General features: G+C 54.7%; 8 protein-coding genes across 8 annotated transcripts; 6 read left to right on the top strand and 2 right to left on the bottom strand.

The window, feature by feature from the left end:
* Positions 1 to 146: 146 nt before the first annotated feature.
* MRET_0133 (Na+/H+ antiporter) lies at positions 147 to 1,796 on the top strand (the record flags this gene model as incomplete). The annotated part of the gene is made up of 1 exon (XM_027626760.1): positions 147 to 1,796. The coding sequence occupies one exon, from the start codon at positions 147 to 149 to the stop codon at positions 1,794 to 1,796; it is 1,650 nt and encodes a 549-aa protein (XP_027482603.1).
* A 105-nt stretch (positions 1,797 to 1,901) lies between these two features.
* On the top strand, positions 1,902 to 4,076 carry MRET_0132 (cortical ER protein involved in ER-plasma membrane tethering; the record flags this gene model as incomplete). Its single annotated transcript, XM_027626759.1, has 1 exon — positions 1,902 to 4,076. One exon carries the CDS (start codon positions 1,902 to 1,904, stop codon positions 4,074 to 4,076), a length of 2,175 nt encoding a protein of 724 aa, XP_027482604.1.
* A 67-nt stretch (positions 4,077 to 4,143) lies between these two features.
* MRET_0131 (FAS-associated factor 2) lies at positions 4,144 to 5,616 on the top strand (the record flags this gene model as incomplete). The annotated part of the gene is made up of 1 exon (XM_027626758.1): positions 4,144 to 5,616. The coding sequence occupies one exon, from the start codon at positions 4,144 to 4,146 to the stop codon at positions 5,614 to 5,616; it is 1,473 nt and encodes a 490-aa protein (XP_027482601.1).
* A 993-nt stretch (positions 5,617 to 6,609) lies between these two features.
* MRET_0130 (uncharacterized protein) lies at positions 6,610 to 7,872 on the bottom strand (the record flags this gene model as incomplete). Its single annotated transcript, XM_027626757.1, has 1 exon — positions 6,610 to 7,872. The coding sequence occupies one exon, from the start codon at positions 7,870 to 7,872 to the stop codon at positions 6,610 to 6,612; it is 1,263 nt and encodes a 420-aa protein (XP_027482602.1).
* A 446-nt stretch (positions 7,873 to 8,318) lies between these two features.
* On the top strand, positions 8,319 to 9,818 carry MRET_0129 (uncharacterized protein; the record flags this gene model as incomplete). Its single annotated transcript, XM_027626756.1, has 1 exon — positions 8,319 to 9,818. The coding sequence occupies one exon, from the start codon at positions 8,319 to 8,321 to the stop codon at positions 9,816 to 9,818; it is 1,500 nt and encodes a 499-aa protein (XP_027482647.1).
* MRET_0128 (MEMO1 family protein) lies at positions 9,767 to 10,807 on the bottom strand (the record flags this gene model as incomplete). The annotated part of the gene is made up of 2 exons (XM_027626755.1): positions 9,767 to 10,734; positions 10,759 to 10,807. The coding sequence occupies 2 exons, from the start codon at positions 10,805 to 10,807 to the stop codon at positions 9,767 to 9,769; spliced, it is 1,017 nt and encodes a 338-aa protein (XP_027482646.1).
* A 53-nt stretch (positions 10,808 to 10,860) lies between these two features.
* Positions 10,861 to 12,714, top strand: MRET_0127 (ATP-dependent helicase IRC3; the record flags this gene model as incomplete). Its single annotated transcript, XM_027626754.1, has 1 exon — positions 10,861 to 12,714. One exon carries the CDS (start codon positions 10,861 to 10,863, stop codon positions 12,712 to 12,714), a length of 1,854 nt encoding a protein of 617 aa, XP_027482641.1.
* Positions 12,715 to 12,755: 41 nt separating this feature from the next.
* MRET_0126 (SMR domain protein) lies at positions 12,756 to 13,754 on the top strand (the record flags this gene model as incomplete). Its single annotated transcript, XM_027626753.1, has 1 exon — positions 12,756 to 13,754. One exon carries the CDS (start codon positions 12,756 to 12,758, stop codon positions 13,752 to 13,754), a length of 999 nt encoding a protein of 332 aa, XP_027482640.1.
* Between the last annotated feature and the right edge of the window lie 3 nt (positions 13,755 to 13,757).

Genomic DNA, 13,757 nt, shown 5'->3' with positions numbered 1-13,757 from the left:
GATTTTCATGCACGGAGCCAATAAGCGTTTGCGTATAGGCATAAATTAGCCGGTCAGGGTTGTGTGTATAATTTTATCTTGCAAGCCGCGTACATTTTTATCCTGTGCCAAATCATTCCTGCATATCCATCTCTTTTGGCAGTGGTATGTATGATATTATCGAGACAGAGTTGTCACAGATGTCCAAGGGGCTTTCCATTATGGGAGGCTTCGTGGTCATCTATGGTCTCATTAGTTTTTTTGTCAAAGAGCGCATGTACCTCTCAGAGCCGTTGCTGGCTGTGACTGTGGGTATTGTGATCGGCCCACACGTCCTGAACTGGGTGGACCCGTATTCATGGGCCGATGATACTATTATCAATGAAATTACCTATGAAATATCACGACTTGTTATTGCTGTGCAAGTCCTTTTCACCGGTATTGCATTGCCGGAAAAGTACTTGCGTAGCGAATGGAGAAGCTTGTCGATGCTCCTTCTCGTCATTATGACGATAGCATGGTTCATTACGGCTTTACTGATTTGGGGTCTCGTAAAAAATGTGACGTTCCTCGAGGCGCTATGCATTTCATCGGCCGTGACGCCCACTGATCCCGTGCTAGCCAACTCGATCACATCTGGCCAGTATGCTGAGGAACATGTCCCCGAAAATGTGCGCCACATTATCCTCGCAGAGAGTGGTGCGAACGACGGACTGGGCTTTCCTTTTATGTTCCTAGCTGTGGTTCTGCTTGTCCGAACCGGTATGGACAAGGGCACCTCTGTCGGTGAAGAAATCTGGCGCTGGTTTTACGGTGTGATTGTGTATGATATTTTTCTGTCGATTGCATATGGCATTGTGGTCGGCTATATCGCACGAAAATCACTGCGCTGGGCTGCTGAGCACAAGCTCATTGACATGTCGAACTTTTTCGGTTATGGCTTCGGCCTAGCCTTGTTCACTGTCGGCACGGCAGGTCTGTTTGGCACTGATGACATTTTGGCGTGCTTTGTTGTTGGGAACGTTTTCACGTGGGATGACTGGTTCCGTTTGCGCCAAGAAGAAACAGACTTTCAGGAAATTATCGATATGCTCCTTAACGTGGCCATTTTCATGTACATCGGGATGATTATTCCTTGGCAAGATTACAGCAACGAGGATATTGGCTTATCAGGGTGGCGTATGGTGTTACTTGGCATTACTGTAATTCTGCTCCGTCGACCTCCTTGGGTGATTGCGCTCCAAAAGTTCATTCCAGCGCTTAAATCATGGCAGCAAGGCTTTTTCGCTGGTTGGTTTGGCCCGATTGGCGTGGGTGCAGTGTATTATATCGAAGTGGCCATTCGCTCGGTGCCGCACGATCACACGCGTGACCACTTGCGCCGAATTACGAAGCCTGTCGTTCTCTTCTGCGTGTTTTCGTCTGTTCTTATGCATGGTGTGACGATTCCCATCACGTACTTTGGTCCTCGTGTCATGCGGCACTCATACTCAATCAAGTTTTTCCCGCGCAATAATGATCCTTTCCGTCCTCGACACTTGCTGTCGCGCCTGATGACTTGGGAAGCGCCTACACAGGCAGAGGACCAAGAGCAGCAAGACTCTCCGGCAAAAGCCGAAAGTCCTGTTGCGTCGCCCGTAATGCCTCTTCATCATGGACACGTTCCCTTCTCGCGCCAGGTGGACGGTCAGGACCCTCCAGACAAGATTATCGCCCACGGCGGGCATATAGCACACATGCGCTCGGATCATGGAAACCATGACTCTTCAGCGGTCCATTCCCACATTTCCAAACCGGCGCCTGCGATTGTCATGTAAGGCCCAGTCCATAGCCGTCCAGGCAGAGATACCCTTTTTCTGAACTCCACATGTTGTGGCTTGCGTGTGTCAGGCGCACGGACCGGAGCCCATCTTGTTTCCGCCATGTCGCTCAGCTCAGTGGATCCCGTCCAGGCTGATTTTGTGATCAAATTTGAGGGATTTCCAAAGATTTTTGCGGATGGCACGAAACGGGCTCCGCCTGGATTCCTGGACGAGCGTGCCCAGGAGCTTGAGCGTCTTATGGCGCGTTTACGTGACGTGGGACTAGTGAGCGTGTCTCGTGCAGGCCCGCGCGCACGCGGCCAGGTGCTTGTTTTCGTGCATATCGAGCATGCTGTTTTGCAGGAAATGCGGCAGATAGAGCGCTCACAGGACTTCTTGCATGGCGTTGTCACCGCCGAGGAGCTGAGTATGGATGAGCCGTTCAAACCGGCAGAGCGAGTTCGGTACACACACAAGCGCATTACGGCTCCGTACCGCGCTTCATCTGCAGAACAAGGAGCGGGCATCACGGCCCGTTGCGCGGAATTTCCGCATGTCATGGATATGATGCCGCTGCATGACTCGTCATTTAATCAAGCATGGATCAAAACGTGGTCGCATGTATCGTTAGCGTCCATTGTATATGGCATTGATCAGAGTGAGATTGACAAACTCCGTGATCACTTTGGAGTGCACATTGCCATGTATTTTGCGTTCCTCAATGCATACTCCAAGTCGCTCGTGCCTATGGCTGTGACGGGCTTCATTTTCTGGCTCAGCGGCCTGGCCAATCACCACATGTATGCCTGCCTTGTTGTGCTCTGGGCCATTGCATTTGTGGAATACTGGCACATCCGAGAGCGAATGCTCGCGGTACGTTGGGGCATGACGGGTGTGTCGTCTGTCTCAGAGCGCAACAGCCATTTTACCCCCCGCACCAAGTCGCTGAGCCCCATTACTGGTATGGAAGAAGAGGTGTTTGAGAATTGGCGTCACGATGTACGTTCTCTGCTTTGCGTTCCTGTTACGATCTTGTTCCTGGTGTTTCTGGTCAGCACCATGGCGGCTATCTTCCTCTTCCAGGTCGTGGTGGACGAAGTGTACGACGGCCCGGCGAAATCGCTTGTCGCACTCATTCCAACCATTCTTTTTTCCACTTGCATCCCTCTTATTCAGTCGGCATGGCGCATGGCAGCACAAATTATGACCAACTTTGAGAACCATGCCACCGTGCACCGCTTCCAATCCAGCCTTACGTCTAAGATTTTTGGCATGCAGTCTGTCGTAACGTATGGCATCCTTGCTCTTACTACGTACATGTATTTGCCCTTTGGCGAGTACCTTATCAACCAACTACAAGTCCACGGCTACCTAGACCGCCTGTTTGCGTTTGTCACGCGTGATCCGAATGCATTCAAGGGCCGGATTCAGCCATTCCATGTGAGTCCTACAGGCCTGCATGACCAGCTGTTCGCCATGTCTGTAACACAGCAGCTTATGAACACATTCACGGAGGTGATACTGCCTATTCTTTGGCGTCACGCCGAAAAGTTTATAAATAAGATCCGTGGCTCGTCACGGAGGAAAGAGCTCGAAGCCTTCGCCAAGACAAATCGGGACCAAGCATTTCTCGAGCGCGTTCAAAATGAGTTTGACCTGGATGTGTATGATGAATTCACCGACTATGCGGAGATGGCGACGCAGCTGGGCGTGATCTCGTTGTGGTCCGTGCTTTGGCCTCTGGCACCGGTCATGAGTGTGGTCAACAACTTTTTCGAGCTGCGTTCAGACGCATTCAAACTTGTGGTCAATATGCGCCGGCCTATACCACGTCGTGTCGAGTCCATCGGAAGCTGGTCGAGCGTACTCTCCTACCTTGCGCACCTATCTTTTTTTACCAACTTCACCATGCTGTTCATCTTTGACACGTTCAAACCAGACTCAGCAAGCTCTTACAAACCTCCGTCTAATGAATTGCGTAAGCGCATAGAACTGTGGCTCCAACCCTTCTTTGCGGCGCTATTGCTCAACTATGCCTTCTCTATGGTGCCCAGTATCGTTCGCTACGTCTTAGAACGCACCATGTGGCAAAACAGCGCCGAGGATGTATCCATCCGCCGCCGATTGCACCAGAATCGTGTCGCCCTCATCAGCCGCTTTGAAAAATACGACACAATGAAGCAGACGCACACGTCTGTACCCACGCTGGATGCCGCGTCCCAACCAGGCTCCTTCTGGCACCCCTCGTCCGACACAGGCGTGTCGTATATTGCCAGTGCCGCCAAAGCCACCTAGTTTCGGCCGAAGGGATAGGTGGTGCTCAGGACCCATGCCCCCCACATGTAGCTTGGTACTCAACGTGATGGCGGACGCGTCGTCTGTGGCGCAGCTGCGCGAAGAGCTAGCGTTCCATGGTCTCGGCGGTGATTCGTTCCCGGCCGATGATCTGCTTCAAGTCATGCTCGACGTCGAGGGTGGCGACGTGCGCGCCGCCGCGCGCTCGATCCTCGATGCTCAGGCGGCTGAACGACGGGTTGAACGCGCGAATCCGACCGCATCACCAGCGTTACCTGCACCCACGCACTCATGGGTGACTTGGTGCGCGCGTGCTGTGCTGTGGCCTTTCTCTTTCCTTGGTGCGGCGCTTCTGTGGTGCTTCCGGCTCGTCCAGCGAATTTCGCCACAACGTCCAGGCACCGACACTCGTGGTTTGACGCGATATGCGCAAGACCCCAAGGCCTGCGCACTACGGTGGATTCATGAGCTTGAGCTTGAAACGAATGGCTCCGTGCTTCCTGATGCGGCTTCCTTTCAGCGCGTGCCACTGCCTCCATTCGTTACCATGTCGTATTCGGAAGCCCTGCGGCAGTCTAAGAATGATATCCGAATTCTCATGATCGTTCTTACGAGTCGTGTTCATAATGAGCACGATTTTTTCTGTAAGCATGTCTTGACAGATCCACATCTCGTCCGCATGCTGCACTCGCCTGATCTCCTTGTGTGGGGCGGTGATATTTCCGATCGCGAGGCATATCGTGTGAGTGCGCTACTCGAGGCGACGACCTTTCCTTTCGTGGCCTTTATTGCTCTTCAGTCACGTCGCTCAAGATCTCGTGGCCGCATTGTGCCACATCCTACGGTCCTATCGCGCCTGGAGGGCTCGCCGCAGACAATCCTGTCGGCTTCTTCGATCTGTGCGCACATCAGCGATGTGTTGCTTCCACGTACAAGCGCATACCTCCATGAGCTTCGAAGCGAACGGCGTCTCCGTGAGATGGATCGAGAGCTGCGTGAGGAACAAAATCTTGCTTTCGAACATGCGTGCCTACGTGATCAGGAGCGTGTGATCCGGAAACGGGCGGAAAATGAGCGCAAGATTGAGAATGAAAGCCAACGTGCATTGGAGGAGCATAAGCATGCACTTTTGGAGGCACAAAAGGCGCAATGGCGGGCATGGGCACGCGCTTACCTCGTGCCCCGAGAGCCTGATCTGAGCGTGACCCCTGTTATTCGTGTCAATGTCAAGATGCCTGATGGTCGCAACCTTCAGCGCAGATTCTTTCCCTCTGACTCCTTGGAGCAGCTCTATGCGTACGTTGATACACTGGATGTACACAACGATGACGCACCTGTATCTATGCCCCGCGATTACGCACACTCATACGACTTTTATCTCGTGCAAACGTATCCACGCCGTGTGCTGTCGCCAGAGAACATGGCAATTCTCTTGCAAGACGTCGATGGCCTAGGGCCTAGTGCGAACCTTATTGTCGAGTCGTCGACGGCGCACAACCTGGATGAAGATGATGAAGATGACGACGACAATGACGATTAAACTTATGACCTCTTGATTGTATCGATAGAAGGCTCTCATATGCATGATAACGAGCTGTCCTTGAGACAGCAGGAGTTCTTGATCGTGCCGAGGTCGGTATGTACAGACAAGACACACATTATAAGGCTTCGCAGGCGTATCACATCGTCGCTGTGATGCTCTTAGTGGAGTCAGATTGTCTCCTGCGGCCCATCGAAGGAGATGGGGTCCCACAATGCGCAACGACAGGGGGAAGGAGAAAGCAAACACATGTCTCCAAGTTTAGCGTCTATTGTCCATGTTCGCTAGCTGCCAATGAGTCTTAAATAAGAGAGTCCAGCGACGTCAAATGAGCTTTACATGGGCCTCCTTGTCAAAGAGCCAACGCTCACAAGCCAGGTAGCCATGCTACAGCAAGTGAAGACCTCCCGAGAATCAAGCTTCATCGAGTCGATTTATAAGAACGTTGCAAAATACAACGCATAAGCTTTGCACATTCTATTTTCATGGGGACGTGGTAAAGCCCAAGGGGTGACGTGCCTAGTAATGACGGGCTCAAGTGAGCTTGACTTTTCATGAGAGTTTGCCAGCAATGGAGAATTCAACTTAACGCAGAGATTTCACCACACCAGCCGCTCTAAAAAACTTTACATAGAAGTGCATGGATGGCATGGACTCAAGGGTTGAATGAGCGAAAAGAATAATCCGAGGCAAGACTGACAAACTTTACCCTAGTGTTCTTGAAAACGCGCACATAAACGTGTCATCAACGTGTGATCGGCAGCTCAAAGATCAAGGCTTACCCACAGCAGTAATCATGCGTGGTACCTTGGAGCTCCCCTCTCGCAGTCTTGCGTATCGCTGAAAGTTCACAGGGCTCATTATCAATGAAAAAACAGAGTCCGCTTACAGGTGCGTTCCTACACATCAGTGCGAAACAAAATGTATACATTGTCTACAGGTGTACCGATATAGGACAGGTTGGCACGGTAAAACGCATGCGAGTGATGCGACTTAGTGGCACGGAGAGAAGAGGAACTTGATCGTGCCATAATAAGCGAGCGTTGGGTAATCCTGGTGCGACACACCGGGCAAAAAGTTGACCGTGTGCGTATCAGGCCATTCGTACTCAGTCGTGTTACCGTGCTGGACAATCCACTCAGCAGCACGACAAATGCGTGTGGGACCTTGGACACTACCAGCACAGTTAGAGACACCTTGACCATTGTCATCTTGCGAGATAGCAAAGTGCACGCGGTGCTTCAGGAAGTTTTCCACCAGCTTGGAACCATTTTTACCTGCGCGGTGACGCGCATACGTAGGAATCGTCTTCGGATCCGAAATGCCATAAGGCCACGAGTCATAATTGCGACACTTTTTCGTACTGAACGGACGCTTATCATTCAGCCAAACATAAGCGCCAGGGTTACCGATCCAAAATTTGACTGCATGATCCTGCTCAGGCTTGTCACGCAAAAAGGCATAGCGCAGCGAAGCCTGCGCACCCATGGAATGACCACCCACTACAATCTTTTTGAGGTTCGGGAATTGGTTTTTGTCCATGAGCATATCGATGTACTTGTCCACCACATCGAAGGAGGATAAATGCTTGAACTCTCTTGGTTGACGGACCGTGCCACCGACGGACCACCCTGTGCCACGGAATGATATTTCGTCATCATGCAGGGCATGACGCGACTCGTCCTTTTCATTCATAAAAGCAGGTAAAATAATAAGCACATTGTCAGATTTCACATCGAGTTCTGGATACTTCTGAGCAACATGGTAAGCATTGCCCACGTAATTGGCATAACGCCACGAGTCACGCCACTTGCCGGGCCAAAAGATCACGGCGCGTTCGATCTTCTTAGGATCATATTCCTTGTTCACATAAAAAGGACTCTTGGCCACCTTACCGTCTTTGCGCGCAATGACAAAGGTGCGGTTCAGCTTAAACATGTTAAACTCCCTGGGAAGCCAGAAGTATCCGGTGTCCGTTCCTCCGATGGTCCAAGGATCCCAACGGTAGAAAGCACCGCGACCCCAAGGCACTTGTTCATCACCGTGTCCTGAGATATTGTTAAACACGGCCCACAAGGCCAGGTTAGGGCTGAAAATGCCAGGGAATTTCAAGACTTCCTGCGCTGCCTTGACTGGGTCTGTCAAAGCAAGTTGCTCGACCTTCACTTGTTGCTCCATGGTTCCCTGTGCATTGGCACCATACCAAACGGCGCTGAGAAGCAGGGCAACAGATGCGACCCAGCTTACTCCGAGCATTTGATCGTAAGGGTCAAGAGGATCGTTGTTGTGAAAACCGACCGTATATTCGACATGCGGATAAATAAGCGTGCCGCCGTGTATTTTTGCGCTCACGTGCATAGCACCATTATCGACTGGTGGAGAGTGGCTAGACCTGTCCAATCAACAAGGCATTCCTAAATTAGTGCCTGAAATGACCAATCATGCAGGATATGGTATAGATTATGTGTAAATTGCTACATGTCTTGGTAGATTAATGGCCGCCTATCGGCCAATGGCATAGCGTGCATGGGTGCGGCCGACCCTTAGATTATTTCATTCCTGTGCGATCGCGCGGTAACCATGTATTTAGTCAAACACAGGGCAGCCGGGGTCCCCATGGCCCTGACCACCTTTTTTCCGCACGTGATCACCTGAGAGGCCTGGCGCGCCTCCTGATACGCTGTTGTGCTTGGAAGCAAGTCATGGCGTTTCGTGCGCCTTGGACGGCTGTCGCCCGCGCACGGTCCCGCTGCTTTTCGACATCGACATGTCTACACAAAAGCAAGGTCTCGGCTCTAGAATTTCAGCTGTCGACCAAGGATGCAGTGTATCGAGCGCGCCTTGCTGCCCTGGAGCAGTTGCTGCCTTCGATTAAGGGTCGATGGGGCGGCGTCTCTTTTGCTGTCATGCAAGCTCTGGGCCTCGGATGGCTCACAGATTCAGAAGAGTCCTTGATGCGTTTCGTCCGTGCGCGAGCTACGTATGTTCCGCGCTGGGTGATCGATGCTATATGTCACGTCCCTTGCCGAGGCGAACAAGGCACGGCCAAGGCATCGTTTATCACGACCAACTCGACACTTCCTGGAAATGGATGGCGGCCCTTAGACACGCTGCCTCTTTCTCCCCCACCACCACGTACATCGTCGTCTCCTCCTCCGTCGCAGGCTATCATCACGCCTCATGACGAGCCTATGACATACACGGCCTTTTCGCCCGAGCGCCACTTGCATCCTGATGTGGATATCCCAGATGGCATTTCTGTGATTCCCTTTAACCTATCTCCGATGTCGCTTCTGGCGCTGGGTCCTTCAGCGGACTTGTCGACATCTATGATCAATATGATATCCAAGGACCCGATCTGGCACACAGACAAGCGCTTCACTATCTTGCCCGGCGTGGAAGTGCAATTGGCCACGGTAAATACGAACGAGCCTGAAACTGACCGTGCTATGTTGCGCATGAACTTGGACAAGATCGACGTGGACATGCTGGCATGCTACCCTGTCCTGCTCCCTATCCATCTGATCGAGTTTCAATACGATGCCCATGGCCAGCAGGATTTGCGGGCAACGGTGGCGCTGGGTGCATGGGATCCATACCTTATTACGTATGCGCTACGTACCGAGGATCCCGATGTGTGGCGCTCCAAGCTGACCCCCTCGTTCCTCGACCTGGACATGGTGGACTTTGATCCGCGAGTACCCGTGGCGCCGTCGGTGCTGGATCCTCTTGCGAAGGACGAAGCGGACGCGGCTGATATTCGCATCATTGACTTTTTGACCAAGCAGTCGCACTTGAAGGGTGCGTTTGAGCAGCACGCGAAAATGTGCCTGGAAAAGGCTGACTGGTCGGCTTGTGAGGCATGGGAGCGCCAGCATGCGGACGCGGACTCTCACGAGGCTCGGAGTGGTGTCGGACGTCATATTGCATGGAGCAGCACGCACATTCGGCCGTACTACGAGGACATGGAGGTGAATCGTCGGTACGCTGCGCTGTCTTCGGAGGCGGCGCTTTGGACGCACCTGTACAAGGGTGTTGAAAACGACCGAAGCAGGGGCGTGGATGTGTCCCGCGTCGAAATGCTGCAGGATGGCGAGTCGGTGACTGGTGAGGAAGCCATTGAGCTGATCCGCAAGCGACTCGCGGAAGCTCAGGTCAAGCGGCTGGCGTCCAAGCCCGATTGGCTCAGGGAACGCACGTAGGCACTGGCGTACGACACGGAGCTGTCGTCGAGCGATTCGCACGCGCTGCTCTGCTCATAGTGCGTAAAACGGCACTCGAAGGCATACTCTGCTTCTTCGAGTAGTTCGAGGATCGTGAGAAGCAGGACGATGGGATACCGGCCACAAATGGTGTTGTGCGTGCGTTGTAGGGACTCGAGATACTGCGTGCGCGCAAGTGCCGCGCCCTCGCGACCGAAGCTAATCGCAGCCATGCACTCTGCATCAATGGCAGCGATCGATTGGTGGATGGGGAAATATTCGCGAATATGGTGCTTGGTGTCGCACGACAGCACGACAGGTTCGTCCTCGGGAGCCTGGTATCGCGTGTAGCGAAACCGGTCGCCCCAGTGACAAAAGTCGGTTGATATGATGAAGAGAGTGCGCGGATCTGCGAAGTACTCGGCTAGGCACAGAGCGTACTCTCGGCAAGCGTCTGTCGACAGCTGACCGACGAGGATCGGCACAACTTGGACGGGACGTCCGCTCCACACCTTGTAGATGTAGGGCAAGTGCATCTCGATGCTGTGCTCAGCCTGGTCGACGTCCGTCGACATGAACGTGAACAGACCCGAGGAGTGCAGCTCCTCAATTGCTTGTGTATCGACTGGCAAGAGACCCAATGGCGTGGCCAAGTACGAAAAGGGCGAGAGCGCACATCCTTCCAGGTAGACGCGGTGTGAAGGGCCCAACACAAATACGCGGTCCACAGTGTCCGGATCAATGCATCCGTACGCCGACGCAGCTGCTCGTCCCGAGAAGCGATAGCCGGCATGAGGGGCTATAATAGCTCGGCAGCCATGCACCATGGGATGCTGCGCCACTGGCAGCGAGGCCGATGCCTGTGCTGCCCTCGCCGCCTTCATACATTCATTGAGACATGTGTCAAGTGCTTCGTCTACCGTTAGCTAGTGCTACGCACGACTCAGCGGGTACCATGAACCTGCATGCGACGCACATCGTGTGCTCATATCACGCGCGGAAATGGTGGTCGAGGTGGAGTGTGGCTTGGCTTGGGACATGCATGTGGCTGTGGCGGCACTGGCGTCGGTGGGCTCGGACGTATGCGACCAGCTTGCGTCCGTACCAGCATGAGTGTGTGAATGCTTGCTTGCAGGCGCTGGAGGAGCGCGGCCTGACGCGGATTGGCGTGTCAGCTCCGACGGGGAGTGGCAAAACGACCATGTTTCTCGAATTGGTCTCTCGCCTTGGCGGCCATGGGGTGCGGCACGCCCTGATTCTGGTGAATGGCATCACGCTCGCGCAGCAGGCTGCGGAGCGTGCGCGCTATATGTTCCCGCACATGTCCGTTGAGATGGACCAGGGCGCTCGCCACGTCGCGTCAGGCCAAGCGGATATCACGGTCGGCACTGTCCAATCGCTGCGGCAGCGGCTGGCCAAGTACGATCCGAGCGCGTTCAAGTGTGTGATTGTGGACGAGGCCCACCACTCGACTTCTCCCAGCTACCAGGCGATCCTCTCGCACTTTCACTGCGATCTTTCGCCTGAGCCAGTCACCCAGGTGCGAACGCCCATCATCGGCTTTTCCGCCACCTTTACGCGACACGACGGTGTGGCGCTAGGCCGCGTCTATGAGGAAATTGTGTATCACAAGGACTTTTTAGATCTGATGAGTGAAAAGTGGCTGTGTCCGATCCGATTCACGCTGATTCGCGCCGGCTTTGACTTGTCGCGTGTATCGTCGGCCTCAGGTGACTATGTCCCGTCCTCACTAGCGCGCGTGGTGAATCAGGCGCCTATGAATGAGGTGGTTGTGCGCTCATGGATCGACTTGGCTTGGCAGAAGCGGCGCATGACCCTGGTGTTTGCGGTGGACGTAGCGCACGTTCATGCTTTGGTCGACGAGTTTCGCGCTCGCGGCATTGACGCGCGCGGCATCCACGGCGGTATGTCTCTAGGAGAGCGCGATGCGCTGCTGCAGGCATTTCGTGAGCATGCGTTTCCTGTGTTGGTCAACTGCGCGATCCTCACGGAGGGCGCCGACATACCTGCCATCGACTGTGTCTGGCTGGTGCGTCCGACCAAGTCGCGCAATCTCTTTTCGCAAATGATCGGGCGAGGGATGCGCCAGAGCGTGGGCAAGCAAGACTGCCTCATTGTCGATGTAGCGGGCAATGTGGAAAACGACTTGGCGTGCACGCCCACGCTCTGTGGGCTGGACGTGCAGCCGATGGCGAATGGAGAAGTGGCCCTGGTGCCTAAGCGAAGCAGTGCCTCGCGCGCACCGGCGTCGTTTATGGACCCACCGCAGGATGTGGCGTACATTGACTTTGACGATCCAGAGGCGTTGCGAAGGGCCATGAGTGCCAAGCCCCATGCATCGCTGGCATCCATGTCGCCGAACGCATGGGTCGATTGCGGTGCCGACACGTATGTGCTCGGGTCATTTGACGGCGCCTATGTCAAGGTGCGCCGCGTCAACGACGAGTGGCAGGCGCACTACTATACCCGGAACGCTGCGTTCTGGCGCGACTATGCAGCGGGCCTGGCTGCGTCATCGCCGTACCTGAAGCGCAAGATTCTCACGTCTCACGAGTTGGGGCACGCGATCCGTGGCTCCGATACCTTCATGAAGCAGGTTTGTGAGGCTGCAGCGCGCTCGCCTCTATGGCTGCGCCACTCGGCGTACTGGCGCCGCATGCCTGCGACGGCCAAGTCGCGGGCCTTTTTAGCCCAAACACTCGCAGGCAAGGGATCGAGGGATGTATCGATCCCTGATACCATGTCACAAGGCGCGCTGCAGCGCACCTTGATTCGTTTGCGTCATGGCAGCAAGGCGCTCTGGAGGCACGCTATGAAGCGGCACAACCGTAGGCAGCCGATCCCTCGTGACCAGGTCCAGGTGGGTCCCTTGTAGTGGAGAAAAAAAGGCGCCGGCCTCACTGCCTTTTTCCGACCATGGACGGCGAGGGCGTGTGTGCCGTGGTGGAAACGGTATTCATATGGCGTGCCGTCAACTACTTTATTGACATGCTTTGCTGTGGTGGCGGAGGCAATTGTGGCAGGGGCTGTGGTGGATGTGGTGGATGCGGCGGATGCGGTCGCCACCACGGCTCGGCTCAAGCGCCCGCCTCCATGCCTCCGTACGGCCCGCCATCAGGAGGCTATGCTCCCTACGGCCAGCCGCCATATGGCCAGCCCCCGTATGGCCAGCCCCCGTATGGCCAGCCACCCTACGGCTATCCCCCGCATGGCCAGCCTCCGTATGGCTACCCGCCGTACGGCCCGCCTCCGCAGGGCCAGGCGCCGTATCCACCGCCGGGCCAAAATGCGCCAGGTGGCCCAGCCAAGGATTCCGAGAAAATCCTCGGAAGCGCGAACGTACACGAGTTTGACGATAATAACAAAAATGCACAGAATCCCCATTATAAAGAGCTGCGCCGTCGGGCGCAGTCCGAGGGCAGCAAAATGGCGCATGCCTTTGACGCGTCGAAAAAGGCGTATGCGAGTGGCCAGGGTGCGCGAGCGAAGGAGCTGAGTGAGGAAGGACACCGGCACCAGACAGAGATGGAGCGCCTCAACACCGAGGCACGGCAGTGGATCTTTGCGGCGAACAATGCAGATAGCCCGCCGGACACGCTCGACCTGCATGGTCTCTACGTCAAAGAGGCCCTAAGCAAGGTCGAGGAGGCCGTGCAAAAGGCACAGCAGCAGAACTACCCGCAGCTCAAGCTCATTGTCGGCAAGGGGATCCACTCCCGTGACCATGTGTCGCATGTCAAGCCTGCTGTGCAGCGTTTGCTGTCCCACTACCACCTCGACGCACACGTGGATCAGGACAACACGGGCATCGTGGTTGTCAATCTGCGTGGGCCTCCGGGTGGTGGATCGACCGACTTCACTCACGCCATGGCTCGTGGCGCCTCGGGCAACGAGCACGAGTGCCTCATCATGTAGTTG

Source organism: Malassezia restricta, chromosome I (assembly GCF_003290485.1).
Source record: "Malassezia restricta chromosome I, complete sequence".
NCBI classification, from domain to species: Eukaryota; Fungi; Basidiomycota; class Malasseziomycetes; order Malasseziales; family Malasseziaceae; genus Malassezia; species Malassezia restricta.
The sequence above is the reverse complement of the archived record's forward strand: the minus strand, read 5'-3'. Positions and strand labels throughout refer to the sequence as shown.